Raw genomic sequence first — 23539 nt, forward strand, 5'->3', positions numbered from 1 at the left:
AAACTCAGCAGGTCTGGCAACATCAGTGGAGAAGAGCACAGTTGACGTTTCGAGTCCTCATGACCCTACAACAGAACTAAGTAAAAATAGGAAAGGGGTGAAATATAAGCTGGTTTAAGGGGGGTGGGTGTAAGCAGGGAGTTGTTGGGACAAGCAGCCAGCTGTGCTCTTCTCCGCTGATGCTGCCAAACCTGCTGAGTTTTTCCAGGTATTTCTGTTTCTGTTTTTGTTTTGGATTTCCAGCATCTGCAGTTTTTTGTTTTTTATCTCTTAATTTAAAATTATTTTTTCTGGTGAAGCATTGGTGTCAGCTGTTTCCCACCGTTTCCCTCAGAAATGCTGCAACAGTATTTCCAGCATTTAGGAGGAAAAATTCATTATTTCAATACAAGTCAAGTCCTACGGATGCGGGAGATCTGAAATAAAAAACACAAAGTGCTGGAAAAACTCAGCAGGTCTGGGAGCATCTGTGGAGAGAGAAACAGTTAACGTTTCGAATCCAATATAACTCTTTTTCGGAAGATTATTTCAAATTTGCTGTCTACACCTCTGTTTTGAAAGTCACTCAGCGGCCGAGGAAATATCACTTCAGTTTTGTGTCATTTGTCAACACTCAACCACCCACCCAGAGCTTTTTGAAAGCGCCTCCGGATGGCGCTGGGGCTGCTCAAGGGGAGGTGGGTGCCTTTAGGATTCTGAGAACTCGGTCCTCCTACCGCCAGATGGCATTGCAACTGCTCAAAGTGCGATGGAGATGCCTTTGGACAGAAAATGCGGTCCTCCGACCGCCAGGGTGACGCTATTGCCTCTCAAAGTAGGGGTTGTGGTGGTGGATGCCGTTGGACACGGAGATTGTGGTCTTCCCACCGCCAGGGCGACGCTGCTGCTGCTCAGGGTGCGTATGTGCTTGGTGGGGCATGCTGGACAGTGAAAAGTCGGTCCTCCCGCCGCCAGGATAGCGCTGTGGCAGTCACTCCCATCCTCCCAGTGCGGGCTGACGCAGCGGGAGTGGAGGGTTTCCACTTTGTAGTGATGGCGGCTGTGGGGATGACAGAGTCGGAGAAGGAGGTAGAGGCGGAGGCGACGTGCTCTCAGGCAGAGCCCGCCGAGTTCCGCAAGCTCTCCGACATCTTCGAGAGCGGTTGGAAACTGCACGAGGAGGCGGAGAGCAGCAACGAGCCGTCCAACTCGGACACTTTCCAGCGCAAAGTGCGGCGAGGGGTGGAGCTGTTGGAGCAGGCCACCCGAATGGTGAACCAACTGGACCTCTTCAGGTAACCAGGGGCTGATGATAAGGAACCTGCAATATGGGAAATTGGGCTATTCAGGAAATGTTTAATTACAATAAATATCACCCTCCCTGTTAAATGTTTTGATGTTGCGCATTTCTCCCTCCCGTTTCCTCCTTTATACATTGGCCGCAATAGGCAGCAATTCCCCGGTCGTGATAGCCCACTAGCCTGTTGTCTGGTCATTGTTGCGGCGCTGGAAGGTCTACTTTCTTCCCATTTGAAAAGGCGATGATGATTCCCTGCCACTTGTCAGCCTGAGCACGATCGCTAGTCAGGCCCTGCTGCAAGTTGGCATGAGATAAAAACAAAAAACTGCGGATGCTGGAAATCCAAAACAAAAACAGAATTACCTGGAAAAACTCAGCAGGTCTGGCAGCATCGGCGGAGAAGAAAAGAGTTGACGTTTCGAGTCCTCATGACCCTTCAACAGAACTGAGTGAATCTTAGGAAAAGGGTGAAATATAAGCTGGTTTAAGGTGGGGTGGGGGGCGGGGGTAGAGAATGGATGGTAGGGCACTCAAGGTACAGCTCTAGTGGGGGTGGGGTGGAAAGGCTAGCAGGTCATACAAGATTTAAAAATAATGGAAATAGGTGGGAAAAGAAAAATCTATATAAATTATCCATTCTTAATTAGCACATTCGTTTAGATAATATCACTACCTTCAACACCTGTGTTCTTTTGTCTGTGACTTCTTTTGATTATCTGTTCCTATCACTGCTTGCTTGTCCCTACAACCACACCACCCCCCCCACCCCCACCTTAAACCAGCTTATATTTCACCCCTTTCCTAAGATTCACTCAGTTCTGTTGAAGGGTCATGAGGACTCGAAACGTCAACTCTTTTCTTCTCCGCTGATGCTGCCAGACCTGCTGAGTTTTTCCAGGTAATTCTGTTTTTATTTTGCAAGTTGACATGGGCTGCTTTGTCATCAGAGGAGTTCTGAATGCAGCTAAGTCACAGTATCTTTACACTGCAAAAGGAAGCCATTTGGCCCATCGAGTCTGCAATGGTTCTCTGAAAGAGCGTTCCACTTGGTCCCATTCCTCTGCCTTATCCCTGTAAACTTGCACACACTTTCTTTTTCAGGTAGCAATCCAATTCCCTTTTGGTTACCTCAATCGAACCTGCCTCCAACACCCTTTCAGGAAGTTTGTTCCAGACTCCAACCACCCTCTGGGTGAAAAATCTTTTCCTCACATTTACTCCTTTTGCCAACTATTTTAATCTGTGCCCTCTAGTTATTGATGTTTTCTTGAGTGGGAACAGTTTCTCACTAGTGTCCGGCCCATCTCCCGCGCATCCGCCCTCACGCCTTCTCCTCCCTCCCAGAAACATGATAGGGTCCCCCTTGTCCTCACTTATCACCCCACCGGCCTCCGCATTCAAAGGATCATCCTCCACCATTTCCGCCAACTCCAGCATGATGCCACCACCAAACACATCTTCCCTTCATCCCCCTATCAGCATTCCGTAGGGATCGCTCCCTCCGGGACACCCTGGTCCACTCCTCCATCACCCCCTACTCCTCAACCCCCTCCTATGGCACCACCCCATGCCCACGCAAAAGATGCAACACCTGCCCCTTCACTTCCTCTCTCCTCACCATCCAAGAACGCAAACACTCCTTTCAAGTGAAGCAGCATTTCACTTGCATTTCCCCCAACTTAGTCTACTGCATTCGTTGCTCCCAATGTGGTGGTCTCTACATTGGAGAGACCAAACGTAAACTGGGCGACCGCTTTGCAGAACACCTGCGGTCTGTCCGCAAGAATGACCCAAACCTCCCTGTCGCTTGCCATTTTAACACTCCACCCTGCTCTCTTGCCCACATGTCTGTCCTTGGCTTGCTGCATTGTTCCAATGAAGGCCAATGCAAACTAGAGGAACAACACCTCATCTTCCGACTAGGCACTTTACAGCCATCCGGACTGAATATTGAATTCAACAACTTCAGGTCGTGAGCCCCCTCCCCCATCCCCACCCCCTTTCTGTTTCCCCCTTCCTTTTCTTTTTTTTCCAATAAATTATATAGATTTTCCTTTTCCCACCTATTTCCATTATATATATAAAAAAAAAAAATTTTTTTTACATCTTTTATGCTCTCCCCACCCCCACTAGAGCTATACCTTGAGTGCCCTACCATCCATTCTTAATTAGCACATTCGTTTAGATAATATCACCAACTTTAACTTTAACACCTATGTGTTCTTTTGTGCTATTGTTGTTGACATATTTTGATGATCTGCTTCTATCACTGCTTGTTTGTCCCTACAACCACACCCCCACTCCACCTCTCTCTCTCCCTCTCTCTCCGCCCCCCACACACACACCTTAAACCAGCTTATATTTCAACTCTTTCTCGGACTCGAACTCAAGTTCTGTCGAAGGGTCATGAGGACTCGAAACGTCAACTCTTTTCTTCTCCGCCGATGCTGCCAGACCTGCTGAGTTTTTCCAGGTAATTCTGTTTTTGTTTTGGATTTCCAGCATCCGCAGTTTTTTTGTTTTTATTTTTTTCTCACTAGTTACCCTGTCCATATCCCTCAGGATCTTAAATACCTCTATCAAGTCTCCTCCCGGCCCTCTTTCTTGCCACAGAAAACAGTCCCAGCATCTCCAATCTATTCTCATAGCTACAGTTCTCCATCCCGGAATCATTCTTGTGAATCTCTTCTGTACTCTCCAATGCCTTCATACCCATCCTCAAGTATGGTGCCCAGAACTGGATGCAGTACTCCAGATGAGGCCTAACTTGTGTCTTATACAAGTTCAACATGACCTCCTTACTCTTGTACTCGATGCCTCTATTAATAAAGCCTAAGATACTATATGCTTTATTAACTGCTGTCAATGTATCCTGCCACCTTCAATAACCTATGTATGTATACACCGAGGTCCCACATTTCCTGTACCTCCTTTAGAGGTTTAGAGGCTCTCCCTTTATTTTATTCTGCCTCACCATATCTTTCCTGCCAAGATGAATCACCTCACACTTCTCTGCATTGAACTTCATCTGTCACTTGTCAGCCCAATCCACCAACATGTCTATGCCCTTTTGAAGTTCAAGACTATCCCCACTTCTGATCATCTGCACTCTACATTGAACCAAGGTTGGTTTCATGACTTGTAGATGATCGAGTTTTGAAGAATGTGTCAGACATGAGATTATAGATTGTCGGGTTATATAAACTCTCAGTGCCTCATAGGCTTTCAATTTGTGCTGCTGATCTGCCCTTAATTTGGTTCACTTGTCCCAGCTTCAGTATATGAGGAGGGATGGTGGAAAAGTGAAATGAAAACAAATTGCTGGAAACGCTCAACAGGTTGGACAGCATCTATGGAGAGAGAAACAGAGTTAATGTTTTTGGTCTATGACCTTTCAAAAGTGACTTTGACTTCACAAAAATTACATGGTCGCCACTTCTACCTATACTATTACAGATTGATGTACCTGTTACTGGAAGTTTAGTGAGAATGAGGTCAAGTAGATTTCGTTCTCACATTGTTTTTGCCTGCAGCTGATGCATAGTCAGTCTCACTGTTCATTCAGGATTTGGGTTGCTTAGTCAAGTGTCGAGCCACTTTTACTAATGGACCTTAAAGTGCATCCCCACCCCCACCCCAGACTTCGTTCTGACATTCTAAGTCCTTGCTTCCCTCAGACCTTCCTCTAAGTGATGTGCAGATTACTTATCCAGGATGGTGATTGTTAGAACTTCAGAGCTCTGAAAAAGGATCAAACGGACTTGAAACATTAACTCTGTTTCTCTCTCCACAGGTGCTGCTAGACCACCTGAACTTTTCCAGCATTTTCTGTTTTTGTTTCAGATTTCTAGCATCTGCGATATTTTGATTTTATATTAGAACTTAACACTGTCAGGCCTGAATCCATGCGACCTTATATGGCCCATTGTGAATATTTGGATCTTCCAGGGCTATATATCATGATGCGCCCACGTCTGGTGGGTCTGTTTTGTCAGTGGAACAAAACATGCCCAGGGCTGTTGGCTGTTAGGTATAATACTTTGAGTCTAACTATGTCAGGTTACTTTGTGGTACAGCAACTCCCAACTTGTGCATCAATCCCAGACTTTGGTAAGGAGGACTTTGCAAAATTGACTGGTCAGAAATTGCTATAGTCCTATGCTGATATGATGTCTGGTTTGTTGCCAATAGCTCTTTCTAATTTTCTTGTAACAGTTGTTTACTACTAGGTAGCTTTTGAGGCAATTTCAGAGGATGTTAAGAGTCAGCAAATATATGGTGAATCGAAGTACTTTATAATTTCAGTCACCCAGCATCAACATCAAAATTAGCTATGGCATGGGTTATTTTCATATTGCAAAATTACTTTAGTGTAATGCTTTGATTGAACTGCATGACAGCAGGTCCTGTAAGCAATGAATCCTCTAAGATGGTCTATGCAGTACTGACGCAACACCTCTGATGCTTTAAAGATTTGATGCAAAGTTGTGCCTTCTCTGATACTTGCAGGAGAGACATTCAGGCCAGTAAGTGGAAAACTACTTTGCAACAAGCAGTTCAACTGCTTTGTAGTATAGACTCAATATCAAAATTGAGAGTTTTTGCATAATACTTTTGAATTTTTTTTTTGATTTGCTTTTGTTGTATTACAGTCGAAATGAAGAGCTGGAAGAAATAGCCACCGCAGACGTTAAGTATCTGTTGTTGCCTGTATTACTGGGAGCTCTCACAATGAAGCTAGGGAATTCTGCTAAGCGACTGGAGCATGTTCAGAAGGCCCAAGTTTATTACATGGACTTCTTAAAGCGTTGCAAAGATTATAATGTTATGACATTTGAAATCCCTCAGAAAGTGGAGAATAAAGAAGAGCATAATGAGGCAAGCGTCCCGAATAGTCCTGGTGTCTGCAGTCAGTCCAGCTTACTCTCCATGGCAACTAAAAGACAGGCTAAAATTGAAAGGTACCAATTTCACACATCTGTTTATGCTCTTCAGAACAACTTTGGAATAAATGAGTAACTGTAACCTTAAGTCAAATTGTGTAGCAATGCTTTGAAAGGTTTTTATTGTTTTTTAATTCATTCCAACCAGGTATAATATGAAGAAAGAAACTGAAGCCCAATTAAAGGAGATTAAATCCATTATCTGCAGCGGAAAGGCAGACGATGAGCAGACAAGAAAATTTTATCTATTGAATTTGCAGCGATGGATAAGCACAAGTCTAGAAGAGATTGAGAGTATAGAGCAAGAAATTCAAATTTTAAAAAGAATGGAGGGAACAAAACGGGTATGTGGTTTATGTTAATCGCTGCATTTTGTGCGTTTCGTGACAAGGGATTCATGTGTAGGAAAATTTAGGGAATAGAAAAAAAAATGGTTTAAAATAATTTCATTGAGCAAACTTGGGCCTCTTCAAATTTAAAATTTTAATTGTTACCACCATGATCTCATTCCTCCCTATATCTGTAGCTTCCTCCAGTCCCAACAACCCTGCAAGATTTCTGCTTTCCTCTGATTTTGCCCCCTTGAGCATCCCCCATTTCCGTCACACCACCATTGGCAACTGTATTTTCAGCTGCCTGGGCCCTAACCTTCTACGTGCACCTCTCCTTTTGGATGCTCCTTAAAACTTCTTTGACCTTTCCCTAATATCTTTTTATCTGGCTCAGTGTCAGATTTTGCTTGATAACCCTCCTGTGAAGTGCCTTGGAATGTTTACTGAGTTAAAGGTGATATATAAATAGATAAAAGTAGCAATTCTCTCAACATATTTCACAAATCTCTTGTTTGAGTCACAAGAAAAGACTTTTCTCCCCTTTCACCTTCTACCAAATGCTGCTCATTGATAAAGAATTATATGAATAGCCTTGTCCACTGTGAAACTTTATGACCTAGATTTTCCTACTGATTGCTATTTCCCAAAATATCAGATTTTAAGATCAAGCTGTTGTGACTTTGGTGTTTTTCATGGTCTCCCAATAGCTGCCATTAAAAAGAAGTGAACCTGGAGCTCAACATTGTATCTTGTCAATAACTACAACTCATGGACATCAAGGCCTCCAATTTGGCTGTTGGGCTGGTTATAAACTTGCTTGTTCTTTTGCAATGGTGGTTACAAAACCTCAACTATTTTCTTTCTCAACCAAACCCAGACTACTTCACATCCAGTAGCACTCCATCTATGGCTTAGCATCAAATTCTTTTTCTTTCTTTCTTTCCTCCCTCCCTTCCCAGGTGGTCTTCTCATACATCACTTGCAGCTACAAAAGGCAAGTAGTCTTCTCCTAGGATTCCATGAGCATCACTCACTTGCTGCCAGGGGGAATGCAAAATTGGCTAGGGATAACCACCCCATAATGTGGCACCTACTCAGTGTTACGATAGCAAAGGGAGATTGGGGAATTAGTGTAGTGGGCTCATGGCTGCCCATGTGCTGGGGCACTGTCACAAATGTCACACAGTTTCGGTAAAACATAATGACAGATGTAAAAAGTTTTATATACTATGTCTACCTAAACTGTGAAAGACCCCAGCAAAATGTTTATAGATTGCAACTTCCAATAAATCTTGTCTGAAGTGAGCATTTTCAACTACATTTGTGTAGGGTGACATACCAATGGTCACAAATCTGCAGCTGGTTTTGGAAGCAATTTGAGTATATTCAGGTGTATTTTAATGAAAAGATTTTTCAGCATAAGAGGAAACCATGCAGCCAATCATGCCAACATCATAGCATCTGAAAGAGCTATCCCCTGCTTTTTGCCCATAATCTTTTAAATGTTTTATTTTTAAAGTATTTATCTAATTCCTCTTTGAAAGCTATCATGTATTCTGCTTCTCCAAGTCCTAACAACACTTTTTTCTATACAAAATATGCCTTAACTTCTCCATTAATTCTTGGTAATGCCCTTAAGTTTATGCCCTCAAGTTACTGACTCACCAACCAGTGAAAATAGCTTTTCTTCCAAACCCATTCAGAAATGTGTTGTTTTTTTTCTGACTTTTCCTCCCAACTAAAGCCTCCTGACCCTGGCATCATGGTGTATCTCTATTGCACTCTCTCAATACCTTGGCATCCTTTTTAAAGTAGGCCATCCAAACAGACCTCAATACTCTATACCTATGGTCTTAGCAATGATTTAAAAAGGTATTGCATTATTTCTTAGCTTTGTATTCCATCACCCTCCTTATAAAACCTGAGATCCTTCATCTCTTTCTTTTAGTTTTATCAACTTATCCTTCCATTTAAATGTTTTTTAAGTTTATAAGCATTATGGTCTATGTGTTAAACACGTCAGATGATAATATGGGCCCCCCAATACTACTCCTGTGGATCCTAATATTGTCTGCAGGACAAATTGTTAACTTTGAAAACAGATACTAAGGCTGGGATTTTCTGGTTCCCCAGCAGCGGGCATCATTACAGGCAAACAGGAAAAATTGGAATATCTCCTGTCCTGCCCATCACAATGCCTGTTGCTGGTGGGGCCAGAAAATCCTGCTGTAAGTATTTAAGGATTTGATTTGTATTTCACTGTACACAAATCAAAGTAACTTATTAGCCGCATGATTTGCTTCCTGTACCACAGCAGAAATTTAAACAGGAAGATAGGTTTACTTTAATAACCAAGCATTAATTGAGAGCCACTGCCCTGCTCATGAAAATTAACCACAGAATCCCATCACTTGGACCTGTGAGTACCAGTACTTACATTTTTATTTTATTGCTTTTTGTCTGGCACAGACTGGAGCTTGACATCTCTATAAATTTTCACTTCTGTGAAAAGAATGGTAGATTTGGAACGGATTTCGTCCATATTCTCTCCAGGGTAAAGCCTTAAAATGATCACTAATTTTTTTAATTTTCATAATTTTGTCGTCTTTTAGAAAACATAATTCATTATAATGTTGACCACCCAATCCGAACTGCTATTTTTACGCTTTTTCAAAAAAGCTTTCACCAAGAAGTGCTATTTGAGTGCTGACATGTAACTTTCCACTGCTAAAAGGCCCATTCTTTTTATTGATGCAAGAATAAGTATTTGAAAGCAAGCTCTGTAAAGTGACATTTCAGTACCCTGTTCTCTGCAGCCGAAAGGGAGTCCGAAAGGCTGTGTTGCATGCCTGGTGCCAGGGTTAAGGACATCTTAGGGCTGGAGAGGGACTTGGAACGGGAGGGGAAGGATCCAGTTGTCGTGGTCCACGTGGGTATCAATAGCATAGATAGGACTATGAGAGTTTTTTTCTAAGGTTATATGAGTAACTAGGGGCTTAATTAAAAAGCAGGACCACAAAAATAATCTCTGGATTACTACCTGAGCCACAAGCAATTTGGCATAGGGTAAATAAGATAAGAGAGTTGAATGCCAAGCTTAAAGATTGGCATGGGAGAAATGGACTGGGGAAAGAGGAAGCTGTTCCATTGGGACAGACTTCACTTGAACATGGTTGGGACCAGTGTCCTGGTGAATCGATAAACTATGGCTTCAAACTAAATAAAGTGGGGTGGAGGATTCACATGAGAGATTTAGAAAGTTAACAAGAAAGGACAAGAGAATAGTGCTGGATAGCAGTAAGGGTGATGATAACTACAGTGAGACAGAAAGGGACAGAGTATAGACGAGTGCATGAGCAAATAGGGTGAGAGTGTGATAATACAGAATTAAAGCTCTTTATCTGAATGCATGCAGCTTTCGTAACAACATGGATGAATTGATGGCATAAATAGCAATAAATGTGTATGATATTGATAGTCGAAAAGAGAGGCTTGTTGTTGAAGATTTTCATCTTGCGCTCATCAGAACAAATGCAAGAATGCCAAATTTCAAACAGTCACAACAATTTGTACTACAGGAGAAAAGGGTGCTGATTGATTGGCTGAGGTGGCGAAAGCAGGAGGGAACGATAGGCTCCCCAAGTTCCCGAGTAATTCAAGAAAGATGCAAGGCTCGAACGTATTCTTTTTGTTTGCAGAGAATTGGCCCCTGCGTATGAATGTATGTTGCTTTTAGCAAGCAAAAATGAGCCACATTACGACCTCGACTGGCTACTTTAAATTGGTTGTTAGTGTAGCTGTTAGCACATTCAGGATTGTTCAGCAAGTGCTGCCCAATCATGGAATCATCTATCAGTAGATGTTTGGGCTTTGCAAACGTGAGTGTTAAATAGTTAGAATTTTTCGCTACATTAGAAAAGCTGTAAGACACTAACATTTTTCTTTATTCAATGAGATGTTATGCTGTAATAAACTTTAAAATGCAGGATGTTACAATATTTTTCCATTCCAAAAAAGAGAAAACTCTTGACGAAAGAATCTTTCTTAAATGCTACAACATGAGAATATTGAAAATCAAACGTGCAGTTATGTGAAAATTGTTATTCATTAACCAAAGTACTTTTAGGAAATATACTCAGAACAACCTTGCTCAGATGAATTAGTATTAATTATTAATTAGTAATATTAATTTGACAACTTGCCCCTGCTGCTAATTCAATTTGGTATAATTTTGTTTGAGTTCTTCATTGCATCAAAACCAAATGAGAGCCCTTGCAAAATAGGATAAAATGGACATATTCATTGACATGCTTTGACACAGTACAACTAGCTACCCAGGATGGTGCAGCGAAGCTGAAGTCTCTGCTAATTATATTTCAGTCACGTCGGCCTGGCCATGGGGCTTGTGGGGCCCCAGAGCATCTTGGTGTTGCTGTAAGACTGTTGGAAAGGACAGGCAGATGAGTGAGTGAGTTGGCGGGAGGAGGTTGGCAAAAGGGGCCACTGAGTGAGTGTAGGGGTGGAGGAGAGAATCTTCTGTCACAAAGTAGTCTGGAGAGCTTGGCTGAAACCTACATGAGTATATAAAATAACGTTTTTACAATGTACTTAAAAACACATTTTCATATTCATGATGTATTATTATACGTTGATCTATAATACACAAACTTTAATATTGTATACTAAATATTACTGTTTTGTTTTTGCTGGCACCTGGGAATCATGTTAATTTTCAAGCATTTTATATATTCATGAGATGGGGACATCGCTGACAAGGTCAGCACTTGTTGCCCATCCCTAATTGCCCTTGAGAAGGTGGTGGTGAGTTAAAATGGAGTCACATGGAAAAATAGCTTGTAAAACACTGCAGTAGTGCTTTGCTTCGCAAGGTCATGTTCTCTTGTTAGTGCATGGGGCTCAGGATGAGGTATATACTAACTGCATTGAATGCTGAAAAGCTGAGATCACTTTGGTGATTTGATACAAATGCATTGGTCCACAGTCTTGAAGATGATAGATGGTAAACTAAGGGAAAACTTATGTTTCTACCTACTTGAAGTCTAATAATTCCACCTGTGTGAAGTGGCCTAGAAGCATTTGCATTCACTACACACCATAAAATGCTATATTTATATAATTCTTTTTTCAGACCTTTTAGCTTTTGGCCACTAATTTTCAGATGTTTTTGTCTTCGGTCACTCTTATCCCTAGTAAAGTAAAAAATGGAATAGAACGGGACAGCATTGACCAGAAAAGACAATGTTGCGCTGCCCGACCAACCCTGCAAAGCCCTCCATACTAACATCTGGGGGGTGGTGCCAAGTTTGGGAGAGTGAGTCAAGCAACAATTTGACGTAGTCAAACTGACCGAAATATATCTTACAGTTAATGTCCCAGACACCTCCATCACCATCCCTGGGTATGTCCTGCCCCAGTGTCAGGACAGACCCAGCAGAGGTGGTGGCACAGTGGTATATGATCAGGAGGGAGTTGCCCTGGGAGTCCTCAACATTGACTCTAGGCTCATGAAGCCTTGTGGCATCAGGTCAAACATGGACAAGGAATCCAGCTGATTACAACTGTCTGCCTTTCCTCAGCTGATGGTTTAGTAATCCTCCATGTTGAACACCACGTGGGAGAAGCACTGAGCATGGCATGGGCACACAATGTACTCTGGGTGAAGGTCTTCAATATCCATCACTAAGATGGTCCACTATGGACTGAGCTGGCTGAGTCCTGAAGGACACACCTGACAAACTGAACCTGCGACAGGTGGTGAGGGAACCAATAAGAGAGAAAAAACAATTTGACCTCGTCCTTGCCAGTCTGCCTGTCGCAGATGCATCTATCCATGGCAGTATTGGTAGGATTGACCACCACAGTCCTTGTGGAGGCGAAGATCCGTCTTCACACTTGTGGCCAAAGACTGAAAGGTCTGAAAAAAGAATTCCGTCCATTATGTGTCCATGCTAAATGGAATAGATTCAGAACAGATCTAGCAGCTCAAAACTGGGCATCCATGAGGGGCTGTGGGCCATCAGCAGCAGAATTTTACTCTACCATAATCTGTAACTTCAAGGCCTGGCAAATTCCTCACTCCACCATTACCATCAAGCCAGGGGATCAACCCTGGTTCAATGAGGAGAGCATGCCAGGAGCAGCACCAGGCATACCTAAAAATGAGGTGCCATCCTGGTAAAGCTAACAACACAGGAATACTTGCATGCCAAACAATGTAAGCAGTATGCAATAGACAGAGCTAAGCAATTCCACAACCAACAGATCAGATCACAGCTCTGAAGTCCTGCCACATCCAATTATGAATGATGATGGATAATTAAACAACTAACCTCAAATATTCCAAGCCTCAGTGATGGGGGAGCCCAACATGTCGGTACAAAAGACAAAGCTGAAGCATTTGCAACCATCTTCAACCAGAAATGCCAAGTGGTTGGTCCACCTTGGCATCCTCCTGAGGTCCCCAGCATCACAGATGTCAATCATCAGCCAATACAGTTCATTCAACATGATATCAAAAAATGGCTGAAGGCACTGGATACAGCAAAGGCTATAGGCCCTGACAGCATGCCAGCAGTAGTACTGAGGATTTGTGATCCGAACTAACCCATGCCCCTAACCAAGCTATTCCAGTACAACTGAAGACTCTAGTCAACAATGTAGAAAATTGCCAGGTATGCCCTGTCCACAGAAAGCATGACAGATTCAATCTGACCAATTACCAACCCATCTCGGTCATCAGTAAAGTGATGGAAGAGGTCAGCAACAGTGCAATCAAGCAGCATTGCAGAGCAATAAACTGCTCACCGATACTCGGTTTGGATTCTGCCAGGCCCACTCAGCTCCTGACCTCATTTCAGCCTTGGTGTAGACATGGACAAGGGAGCTGAACTCGAGGTGAGAATGACTGCCCTTGACATAAAGGCAGCATTTGACAGAGTGTGGCGTCAAGGAGCCGTAGCAAAATTAAAGTAATTGGGAATCAGGGAAAATGTCTGTACCAATTGGAGTTATACCTAATACAAATGTTGTGGTTGCTGGAGGCCAATTATCTCAGCCCCGGGAATTCGACCCAATCACCTTCAGCTCCTTCATCATTGATCTTTCCTCTGTCATAAGATCAGAAGTGGGGAAATTTGCTGATGATTGCACAGTGTTCAGTTTCACTTATGACTTCACCTCTCTTCAACTATGATCTTATTGAACGGTGGAGCAGACTCAAGCAGTTGAATGGCCCACTCTGCTCCTGATTCGTATGTATGTACGTTCAAACACTAAATCAGTTCGTGTCCGTGTGCAGTAGGACCTGAATAATATTCAGGCTTGGGCTGATAAGTGGCAAGTTACATTTGTGCCACACAAGTACCATTCAATGGCAGGGTGATCAGATGTCCCAGTTTGTCTGTGACAGTCCAGGTTTTTCCCTAAGCGTCCCGGTGTCCCTACAGTTTTCTCCAGATTGCTGATATGTCCACGTTTTCAGCTCTGCTGAAGCCCCAACCCTTTAACCCACCCATCATGTTCCATCTTGGGAATCAGCTAGGTGATGACTGTAGATTGACAGTGGTGTCCATCAACTGGAAGGTCACACTTGTAAAGGTAGCCCCACCACCTTTCCATTGAAGAAGCACTTACCCAACAAGAAAGCCAGTTTGGAGTAGCGTGATTCACAGGATTTTGCATCAGAACCCTGGAACTCCCTCCCAAATAGCACTGTGGGTGTACCTACACCAAATGGACTGTAACAGTTCAAGAAGGCAGCTCACCACCACCACCTCGAAGGCAATTAGGGAAACTATAGTCAAATATCCAACAGAAAAAATAGAGGTGGGTTCATTTCATTCTAAATGTGGCCCTGGTAATAACTGAGTTGTAGTTTACATAATTATGGTCTATAATTCTAATTTGTATGAAACACCAAAGCTACTCAGCAACACCACCTAGCATCCGAAGTTTGAAACCTCCTTTTAAAATGATCCTATTTAATAAAGGGAAAGTTGTAAGCAGCAGTCTGGAGTGTAATTCTGCACAGTTTGGTCATTCATCCACTGTGTTCCACCCAACCACCCCCCCGCCCCCCCCCCCCCCCCCCGCCCCCCACCACCACCACCACCACCACTTATGCTTGTCTCTGTCAAAGTTTATGCTTTTGTGTTAGGAATGTGGTTAAAAGTCGAAGCCAACTGTTGGCTCAGAAAGAAGGGATAGTTTTAACAGGAGAATGTATTGATGAATAAAGAGAGGATTTGAATTAATTCAGGATTGAGGTTTTGGGTTTAAATCTTGAGAGGAGCCTGGTTCTTTGTCTTGGTTGAAATGTGACTTGTGGGCGGAGATTTGAAGGGGACCTTAGAGAACTCTGGCCTGGACTGGGAAAACGTCAATTGTCACCATAGTGTTCCAGCAGTTATTTACAGTCTAGATACAGTTTATCTTCCAGGCATGTTCTGGGAGATGTCATCACATGACCTTCTATCTTCAACTGCCCCTCCCTCCTACTGCTGCCATTGGTTGCCCAATGTGTCAATCATCTGGGGGCCCGCCTTCCCAAGGCTTTTCAATGTGTCCCAGTTTTAACTTCTGAAAATCTGGTAATCTAGACAATAACCATCTCTGACCAAGAGAGAATGTAATCCTCTCCTCTTGATATTCAATGGCATTGCCATCATTGAATCTCCCACCAGCTACACCCTGGGGTTACCATTGACCAGAAATGTAACTGCATTAGCTATAAGAACTGGTCAAGTGCTGGAAATTCTGCAGTGAGTAACTCACTTCCTGACTCCTCCAAGCCTATCCACCATCTACAAGACAAAAGTAGGAGTATGATGGAATACTATGCACCTGCCTGGATATGTGCAGCTTCAACAATGCTCAAGAAGCTTGGCACAAATCAGGACAAAGCAGCCCATTCGATCAGTACTCCATTCACCACCTTAAACTTTTGCTCCCTGCACCACCAACGCACAATGGCACCAATGTGTACCATCTACAAGATGCACTGCAGCAACTTATCAAGGCTCCTTCAACAGCATCTTCCAAACCTGTAACCTCTGCCACCTAGAAGATCAAGGAAAGCAGACACATGGAAGCGCCACCACCTGCAAGTTCCCCTCCGAGCCATACGGCTTGGAACTATACCACCATTCCTTTGTTTTTGCTGTGTCAAAATCCTAGCACTCCTTTCCTAATAATGCTCTGAGTGTACCTAAACTAGATGGACTGCAGCAGTTCAAGAAGGTGGCTTACACCCACGTTCTCAAGGGAAATTATGAATGAGCAATAAATGCTGGCCTTGCCAATGGCGCTCACATTCCATGAAAGATTTAAAAAAAAAAAAAAATTTTAATTGCTGGAAAAGATAAGAGCTCATGGTATTGGGGTCATATATTAGCATGGATAGAGAATTAACTAACAAACCAGAAACAAGAGTCAGGATAAGTGGGTCACTTTCAGGTTGGCAAACTAACAAGTGGGCTGCAGGGATCAGTATTGGGGCCTCAACTATTTACAATCTGTATTAGTGACTTGTATGAAGGGACAGAGTGCATTGTAGCCAAATTTACCGACAATACAGAGATGGGTGGGAAAGCAAGTTGTGCAGAGGACTTTGAATCTGCAAAGGCATAAGGATAGGTTAATTGAGTGCACAAAAAATTGGCAGATGGGATTTAATGTGGGAAAATGTGAGGTTGTCCACTTTGGTAGGAACAATAGAAAAGCAGAATATTATTTCAATGGAGAAAGACTTCAGAATGCTGCAGTACAGATGGATCTCAGGGTCTTCATTTTTTAATCGAAAAAGTTTAACATGGAGGTACAGCAAGAAATTAGGAAAGCAAATGTTGGTCTTTATTGCAAGGGGGATGGAGTATAAAAGTAGGGAAGCCTTGCTACACTGTATAGGGCTTTAGTGAGACGGTGTGCAGTTTTGGTCTCCTTGTTTAAAAAGGGATTTAGTTGCATTGGAGGCAGTTCAGGTAAGGTTGATTCCTGGGTTGAAGGGGTTGTCTTATGAGGAAGATTGAGCAGGCTGGGCCTATGTTCATTGGAGTTTAGAAGAATAAGAGGACACCTTATCGAAACACTAAGATTCTGAGAGGCCTTGACAGGGTAGATGCTGATTGGATGTTTCCCGTCGTGAGCAATCTAAAAATTGGGGACACAGTTTCAGAATAAAGGGTCTCCTGTTTAAGACTGAATTGAGAAGGCTTTTTTTCTCTCAGTTGGTCATTAATCTTTGGAATCCTCTATAACAGAGAGTGGTGGGGGTTGGGTCACTGAATATATTCAAGGCTGAGTTGAACACATTTTTGATGATCCAGCAAGTCAAGGATTATGGGGACGGGCAGGAAAGTGGTGTTGAGACCACAATCAGATTAGCCCTGATCTTCTGAATGGCAGAGTAGACTCAAAAGGTGGAATGGCCTACTCTTGCTCCTTGTTATGTTCCTGTATACCCAGCCTTTTGAATCTGACAGTGTATTTTTTAAAATAGTAGAAAATAGATTAATTGCAGAGTTGAAACATTTTTGGATACATCCCTGAGCTTTCTTTAATAAAATGTAAACTAGGCATTAACACTAATTGCAAAATTTTGGAGATTTGAATTTTTAACACACGCAATTTCTTATTTTAATGTTATAAATTAGTATCGAAGTGAACTTGAGTATTTGAAATTACTTTGAATTTGAGATTTACTTTGTGATATTTACTGAAAATTCAATCTAGATAAAACTAGTATGATGGTCCTTTTTCCACCCCTTTCAGCCCCAGGCTACTCGACCACAAAGACCTCCAATGCAACCTTTTATCCTTACTCAAGATGCAGTCCAAGCCAAGTAAGTACAAAACAAGAGTGATATTGAAAATCCTGTGTCTATAATAAATCCTGTAATTGAAAGTCTTACTGTTTGGTGATCAGCTCTTTTCTCAGTTTCGATTTTCCCCTTGACTTTTTTTTCCAGAAGCAATAGTGTGTGGCATGATACCACAACTCTAATGTCCTTCCTGTACCTCAGCAAAGTAGCCATTCTTCACTATCAATTATCAGCTGATTACCAGGTTTGTTTGGAAGGAAGACATCAGAATCAAACTCAGTCCTGTTCTCACTTGACATTCACATACATGCTCTGAATTTTGTATTTTCTATATGTGTCCAGGCCAAGTCAAGTGAACAGTTTAAAAGAGTCTTATCAAAGCTAAAACACATTATCAGACCCAAAGGAAACCCATCTCTTGATTATGTAATCTCAAAATTAAGACTTTTGCAAACTGTGGCGAGAACTGTAAAATACATCACACATGTATTCAGGTTAGCAGACAGATGGTGGGTATAATTTAATGTGGATACAAGTGTGAGGCAATATGTAATCAATAGACACTGAAATGTGTGGATGTACAGAGACAGTAGGATTCAAATGCTTAGTTCCTTGAAAGTGCAAATGCAGCTAAATAAAATAGGCCTCCAGCTTTTTGGATTAATTTTTAAATGGGGTATAGGGTACAAGGGTATCCAACTGAAAAGACATAATCTTAAATTTATCCAAAACATTGGTTAAGCCACAATTTCGGTACTCCATTTTAAAAAGGGCATTAAAGCCATTGGAAGCACGCAGGGCATGTTTAATAGGATGATGCCAGAATGGGAAACTATAAAGAGAGACTTGAGATACTGAGACTATTTCTTTTGGACCAGAGGTAGCTAAAGAATGATTTAATACAGATTTTTTTTTTAAATTATAAAATGTCTTGATAGTGCGAATTAGGAAAGACCTCTTCCTCCAGTTTTAGCAGTCAGTGGCAAGACATCATAAACTGAGTGAAGAGATAAAGGTTAGCACCACCTTTATGCAAGGGATTGATGGAGCTTGAGATACTTTACCAGAGGATTGGTTGAGGCAGAGACCATTGCATCTTTTAAGGGAAAATTAGATAAATGTCTGAAGCAGCATAAGCTAAGGGCTGTGAGGAGATAACTCCGGAGTGGGATTAGTTTGAGATTGTTATAGTAAAAAGCCAGCATGGACACAAAGGACCAAATGGTCTGCTTTATGTGCAGTAAACTTTATGGTTCCAAGCTCCAGCTAAAGACACAAAGCACATTGGAATTGATGCTTGCTCAACACACGCTGGAGACTACAGTCTATAGGCACTAAAGAGGAGATTTAACCAAGCCATCAGTTTTGCAAGATCATGGCTAGAAAAAATGGTGTGAAATTGGAACTGTTTAAGGAGCTGTCAGAATTTAAGCTGGGAATATGAGTTGTTGTAGCTGCACGCTAGCATTTTGTATCCAAAACATCTGTGCCAAATAAAATAACAAAGCTTCAGCATTGTTTATTCTTGTGTAATTTTTTTCTGTCCTTTAATTTTATATTCTGTCATTTGTACAGAATTCAGGAATGTAAACCAACCTAACAATCACACCAATAGTTGCTACAGCTTGTACAGGGTCCATGGTAATGGCAATTGAAGACTGATCTGTCTAACCCCTCCAAATCTTTAAATGCTTCCAGTCTTCTTAGTAGTTGATTCTGACTGAAAACTGTTTCTTTGACATGTAATATGCTAAGTAATGTAATTCTAAAAATATGCTTTAGCTTAATGCTAATGGTCTACATCCAGAGTTGCATATTCTATGCTAAAACCTGCTACAGCCCACCAACTCACTATTATTCCATACTGAGTCTTTAACTTGGCCATGCAGAATTTATAATGTTTAGATGGAGACGTTTTAAGTTTGACTAAAATTGAAATGCAAAACTAGTGTCATTTGCAAATCAAGAACATTCTGAAAGTTTGACGATGTCGTCGTCTTCATAAGCGTGTTGTCCTGATCAAAAACATCATGAATGATGGGACTGTGTATACTGGCTACTTTGTAAATCACATGGTATCAATTAATTCTTCGTGTTTGTTTTTCATATTTTGAGTAATGCTCAGATATAGTATGGTGCAGCATATTAGTATGAACAAGGTTTTTTACTGCAAAAAATGCACTTAAAATGGCATGTACTTATTTGCAATTCCAGTTGCAGCAGAATAGACAACATACTTTTACAATTGTGCTATTCATAAATTTCCTGTCCTGTTTCTAGGGTGTTTGGTGCTGGTTACCCAAGCCTTCCTACTATGACTGTTGATGATTGGTATGAGCAACATAAGAAACAGGGTGTTCTGCCTGATCAGGGAATTCCAAGAAGCCATCCAGGTAGGAATAGTGCCTCCATATTGATTCATCCTATCCATTGCTTTTTATAGATCCATAATTTTTGGTCTAACATATTTGCTAAACTGTTAAATATTGAGCTTTAGGCCAATCATGGATAATCAATAAAAGATTGTAGAATTATAAATGTTCAAAACTGAGCAATTGTTCTATATAATTTCCCTGTTAAAATACTGGAGTTATTAACAGTGTATGAGGGTCTTCATTGTGAAGGATTCAAGGGGAATTTTCTCCTTTATTCATCACTAAGAACAAAGCAAAATCAAATTTGAATTGGGAAAACTGGCCTCAAAATGTTACTGCAGGTTAACATTCAAATGTTATTGTTAAAATTCTCAATTAAGGATGTTTTCACTGGATCACAATTGTGGAATAAATATATTAACCAAGAAGTGCTGTGGCCTGCATCTATAACAGTCTTGCATTTCACAATCGACTTCTCTCTCTCTTGCTGATTAGTTTGAGCAGAAACCTGGGGCAGAATTTTACAGTGTCCCGCCGGCGGATTTGGAGGTAAAATTTCTCGAGTGACCTTACCACAAAGTTCTTCTCTCAAATTTCCACCCGCCCTGACCTGTGTGCAGTTTTGTGTGGTGGGTGAGATCTAGGGCAGTCTGCCTGCCCTCACCCAAATTGAGGCCCTTAAGTGACCAATTATTGGCCACTGGAGGGCCACTTTCTGCTTGGCCTCAATTTTGAGGCAGGCTGGAAGAGTTCGAGGGCAGAGAGAAGCCTGATAGGTCACCTGCCTGGGCCTAGGGTGGGAAAGTGGTGGGGGATGGTGCCTCCCTCAAGGGGCCCTTTCCCCACCCTATCCCTGTTAAGCCAACCTTCCCCCACAGGTGGTCCCTCTACCCCAGTCTCTCTATCAAAACCCTCATCCCCCTCTCCTCACCCAGTCAAGACTCACCTCCCTCCTACCTGTCAGGCCTGCCACACTTACCTGGCCCTGGACTCCGGGCCTCAGGATCTGGGGACTGCTTGTACCCCCAGTCCTGGTCACTGGGACTACAGAGCTGCTGGCCATTCAGATCGGCCAGCAGCTCTCTAAGGCAGGACTTGTGCCTGAGTGAGGGACGAAAGTTCCATCTCCAGCCAATTAAAGCTCCTCGGAGCATTAAATGGCTGTGGGGCTATCATGATTAGAGGTGTTGAATTCCCTACTGACTCTTCTTGGGTAGTGGGGCAAGAAACCCCACCATCCGAAAAATCCTGCCTTTGGGAAAAGTGGGGGAACATCTTTCAAAACTAATGCAATTTTGGTCACATTCTGTGCCCAAAGTGGAAACCCTACTCCTTATTCCTATCTGTCAAATTTACCAAATACCATCAAGTCTTTAAAAGGTACAAAATAAGCGAATTTTTCACGAACACAAAATAACTCAACAGAATGTCTGTTGCAGCTTATTTGTCCTCTGTAGAAATCGGCAGATAGACTTTATAGGCTTAAAGGAATACAAGTATACAGTTTTGCAGGAAAAAAGTATTATATTTCAAATGATAAAATGTCGCTGTACTTTTGTCCTGTGATAAATCAGAACTGATTGTCATGAGTGATGAAAAGGTGCAAATAAAATAACTTTTTTTTCAAAAACCATTCATTTTATCACTTTCTCAACAGCTCAAATCTATGTTAAAAATCTTATACCTGTGCAAATGAAAATTTCTAGCTTCATAACATTATTTGTTTCAATTTTTTCCTACGATAAATTCAAGAGTCCAAATTTCAATGGAGTTTTCCCTATGGAAACTAATTATTGTGACTGCAGTCTAGCCACTGTGTTCCCTTAAGTTGCTCAAAATACTTTCTGACAAAATAAATTTCATCTGCCATTTTTGAAAATCTCAGCTGAAATCTATAAAGCAAAATTTAAAAATTACATATTACACAATAATATTAAATATATCCATAGACTTTTTTTAGTGTCTTTGGTGTCCGCCTAATCAACAGGTTATTCATTCAAAGAGTCAGAGCAGGCTCACCAGGCCAAATGGCCTCCTGTGTTATAGGTTTCTGTGATTCTGTAAGTTCCTATGATTGCTTTTGCTTTTACATATATTCAGTTAAAAATCTCCAAGTCATTTTTAATGTTTAATGATTTTTTAATGTAAAAACTTAGAAACTACATAACCAGTGAACATTAAATGTTTTATGGGTGTTTGTTTATGTAAAATTATGTCTATTAAAGACTGAATAAGTAAGCTATCTCAATGATAGTGAGTTTCTACCATATGCCAGGTGTGTACATTAGGAAATTGAGCACACCCAGCCCACGGTTTTGCATCACTTTTTTTTTAACAAGGAGGAAATTGTGCTTTAGAGCAAGAATCTAAAGATGGGGAACAACTAACAACCAATGATGGGGAAAGTAATGATTGTGATACCTATCATTCAGGGAATGGAGCCTGGTAGTTTGAAAGGGGTCAACAATAGTTCAGATGCATTCCTTGGGACCCCTGTCCCTCAAGTGTGTTGAGCCCTGCTGTTTCCAGCACTGCCAGATTCCAGAAACACTCCAAATGCTTCCACTGAGTTCTGTTGGACATCAGGATCTCCCTCGTCAGACTTCTGCCCTCCAATTCCTAGATTCTGCTAAGCCCTTGCAATTCTCTCCCAACTTCTAGATCATGATCTCTTATCATTGAGAGTCAAACTGGCTTGGATTAGGTACCTCAGTCCAGATCAGGAATGAAATTTTGAACTTTGAAAATCTATACATCTCAGAACCTAAACATATAGTTCATTTACCTACAATGTTGTTGGCATGGTGGAACGATTCAATTGTTAGACTTTAAATTGATCTTGGAAGCTTTCTCATTCTAGGTGATGAGGAAAATCAAGATCAAGAAACAGAGAATGATAATGAGGCTGACGATGAACAGGCCTTGAAAATCGCACGTGATAAGGATGACTGGAAGGACACACGTAGACGTGGATATGGCAACAGGCAGAATATGGGCTAGCCTTTCTACTTGAGTTGCACTTCAAATATCACTGCTCACTTTGGAGCCTTTGAAAGTGCACTGAGAGTCGGATCCTGCACCAAACTGAGATGGATTTGTCAACCATGCAGAGTATATCCCCCTCTCTCTGGCTGTGAGAATTTCATTGGTTTCTGAGTTGTCAGCAATTGCATTATTGCTGGTATCTTTTAAAAAAAATATTTTCAGTGACAGTATTGTGATGCTTAGCTGAAAGCAAAGTGAGGCACTTGTTGGTGTATGCCATTTAAAACTTGCATTTTCTCAGTGTATGGTAAGATAATAAATGGAGGAATCGCTTTGGGAGTGAGAAAAGATGTTCGTGGCATCAATGTGTAGTTGCCACCTATTGAGTAATCTACAAAAGTAATTGCCTTAGCGGAGTTCTTCTGAGTTGCAATTATATATAATTACAGTAAAATTTCTGAATGTAATATTAAGCAACATCTGCCAAATTTAAATTTATAACTCCTGTGTTTTGATTCCCATTCTCCAAATCAGGAGTTCTGATTCCTTTGCCAACTTTCTTTAGTAGTGGTTAACAAACTAAAACTGCAACAGGTGAATTCTGGAGCTGTATTTAATCCCTTAAATTAACTAGTTTTTGTCACCTGAATTCATGTAACCTGTCTGTATTCAATTTAGTATCTGTAGAAAATGTTTTAATGCTCTTTCATAGTCCTTGGAAATGACTTAGTAAAAAAAAATTCCCATGTTGTAAACCATAAGTTGCAAAATAAAAATAAAACATTCA

General features: G+C 41.5%; 1 protein-coding gene across 1 annotated transcript; it reads left to right on the forward strand.

Annotated features, from left to right (window-relative positions):
- The first annotated feature begins 962 nt into the window (after positions 1–962).
- Positions 963–23539, forward strand: igbp1 (immunoglobulin (CD79A) binding protein 1). Its single transcript, XM_041196208.1, has 6 exons — positions 963–1274; positions 5932–6240; positions 6371–6566; positions 17343–17413; positions 19673–19785; positions 22628–23539. The coding sequence occupies exons 1-6, from the start codon at positions 1033–1035 to the stop codon at positions 22765–22767; spliced, it is 1071 nt and encodes a 356-aa protein (XP_041052142.1). The 5' UTR covers positions 963–1032; the 3' UTR covers positions 22768–23539.

The sequence above is a fragment of the Carcharodon carcharias genome, chromosome 9, assembly GCF_017639515.1.
Source record: "Carcharodon carcharias isolate sCarCar2 chromosome 9, sCarCar2.pri, whole genome shotgun sequence".
Lineage (NCBI taxonomy): Eukaryota > Metazoa > Chordata > Chondrichthyes > Lamniformes > Lamnidae > Carcharodon > Carcharodon carcharias.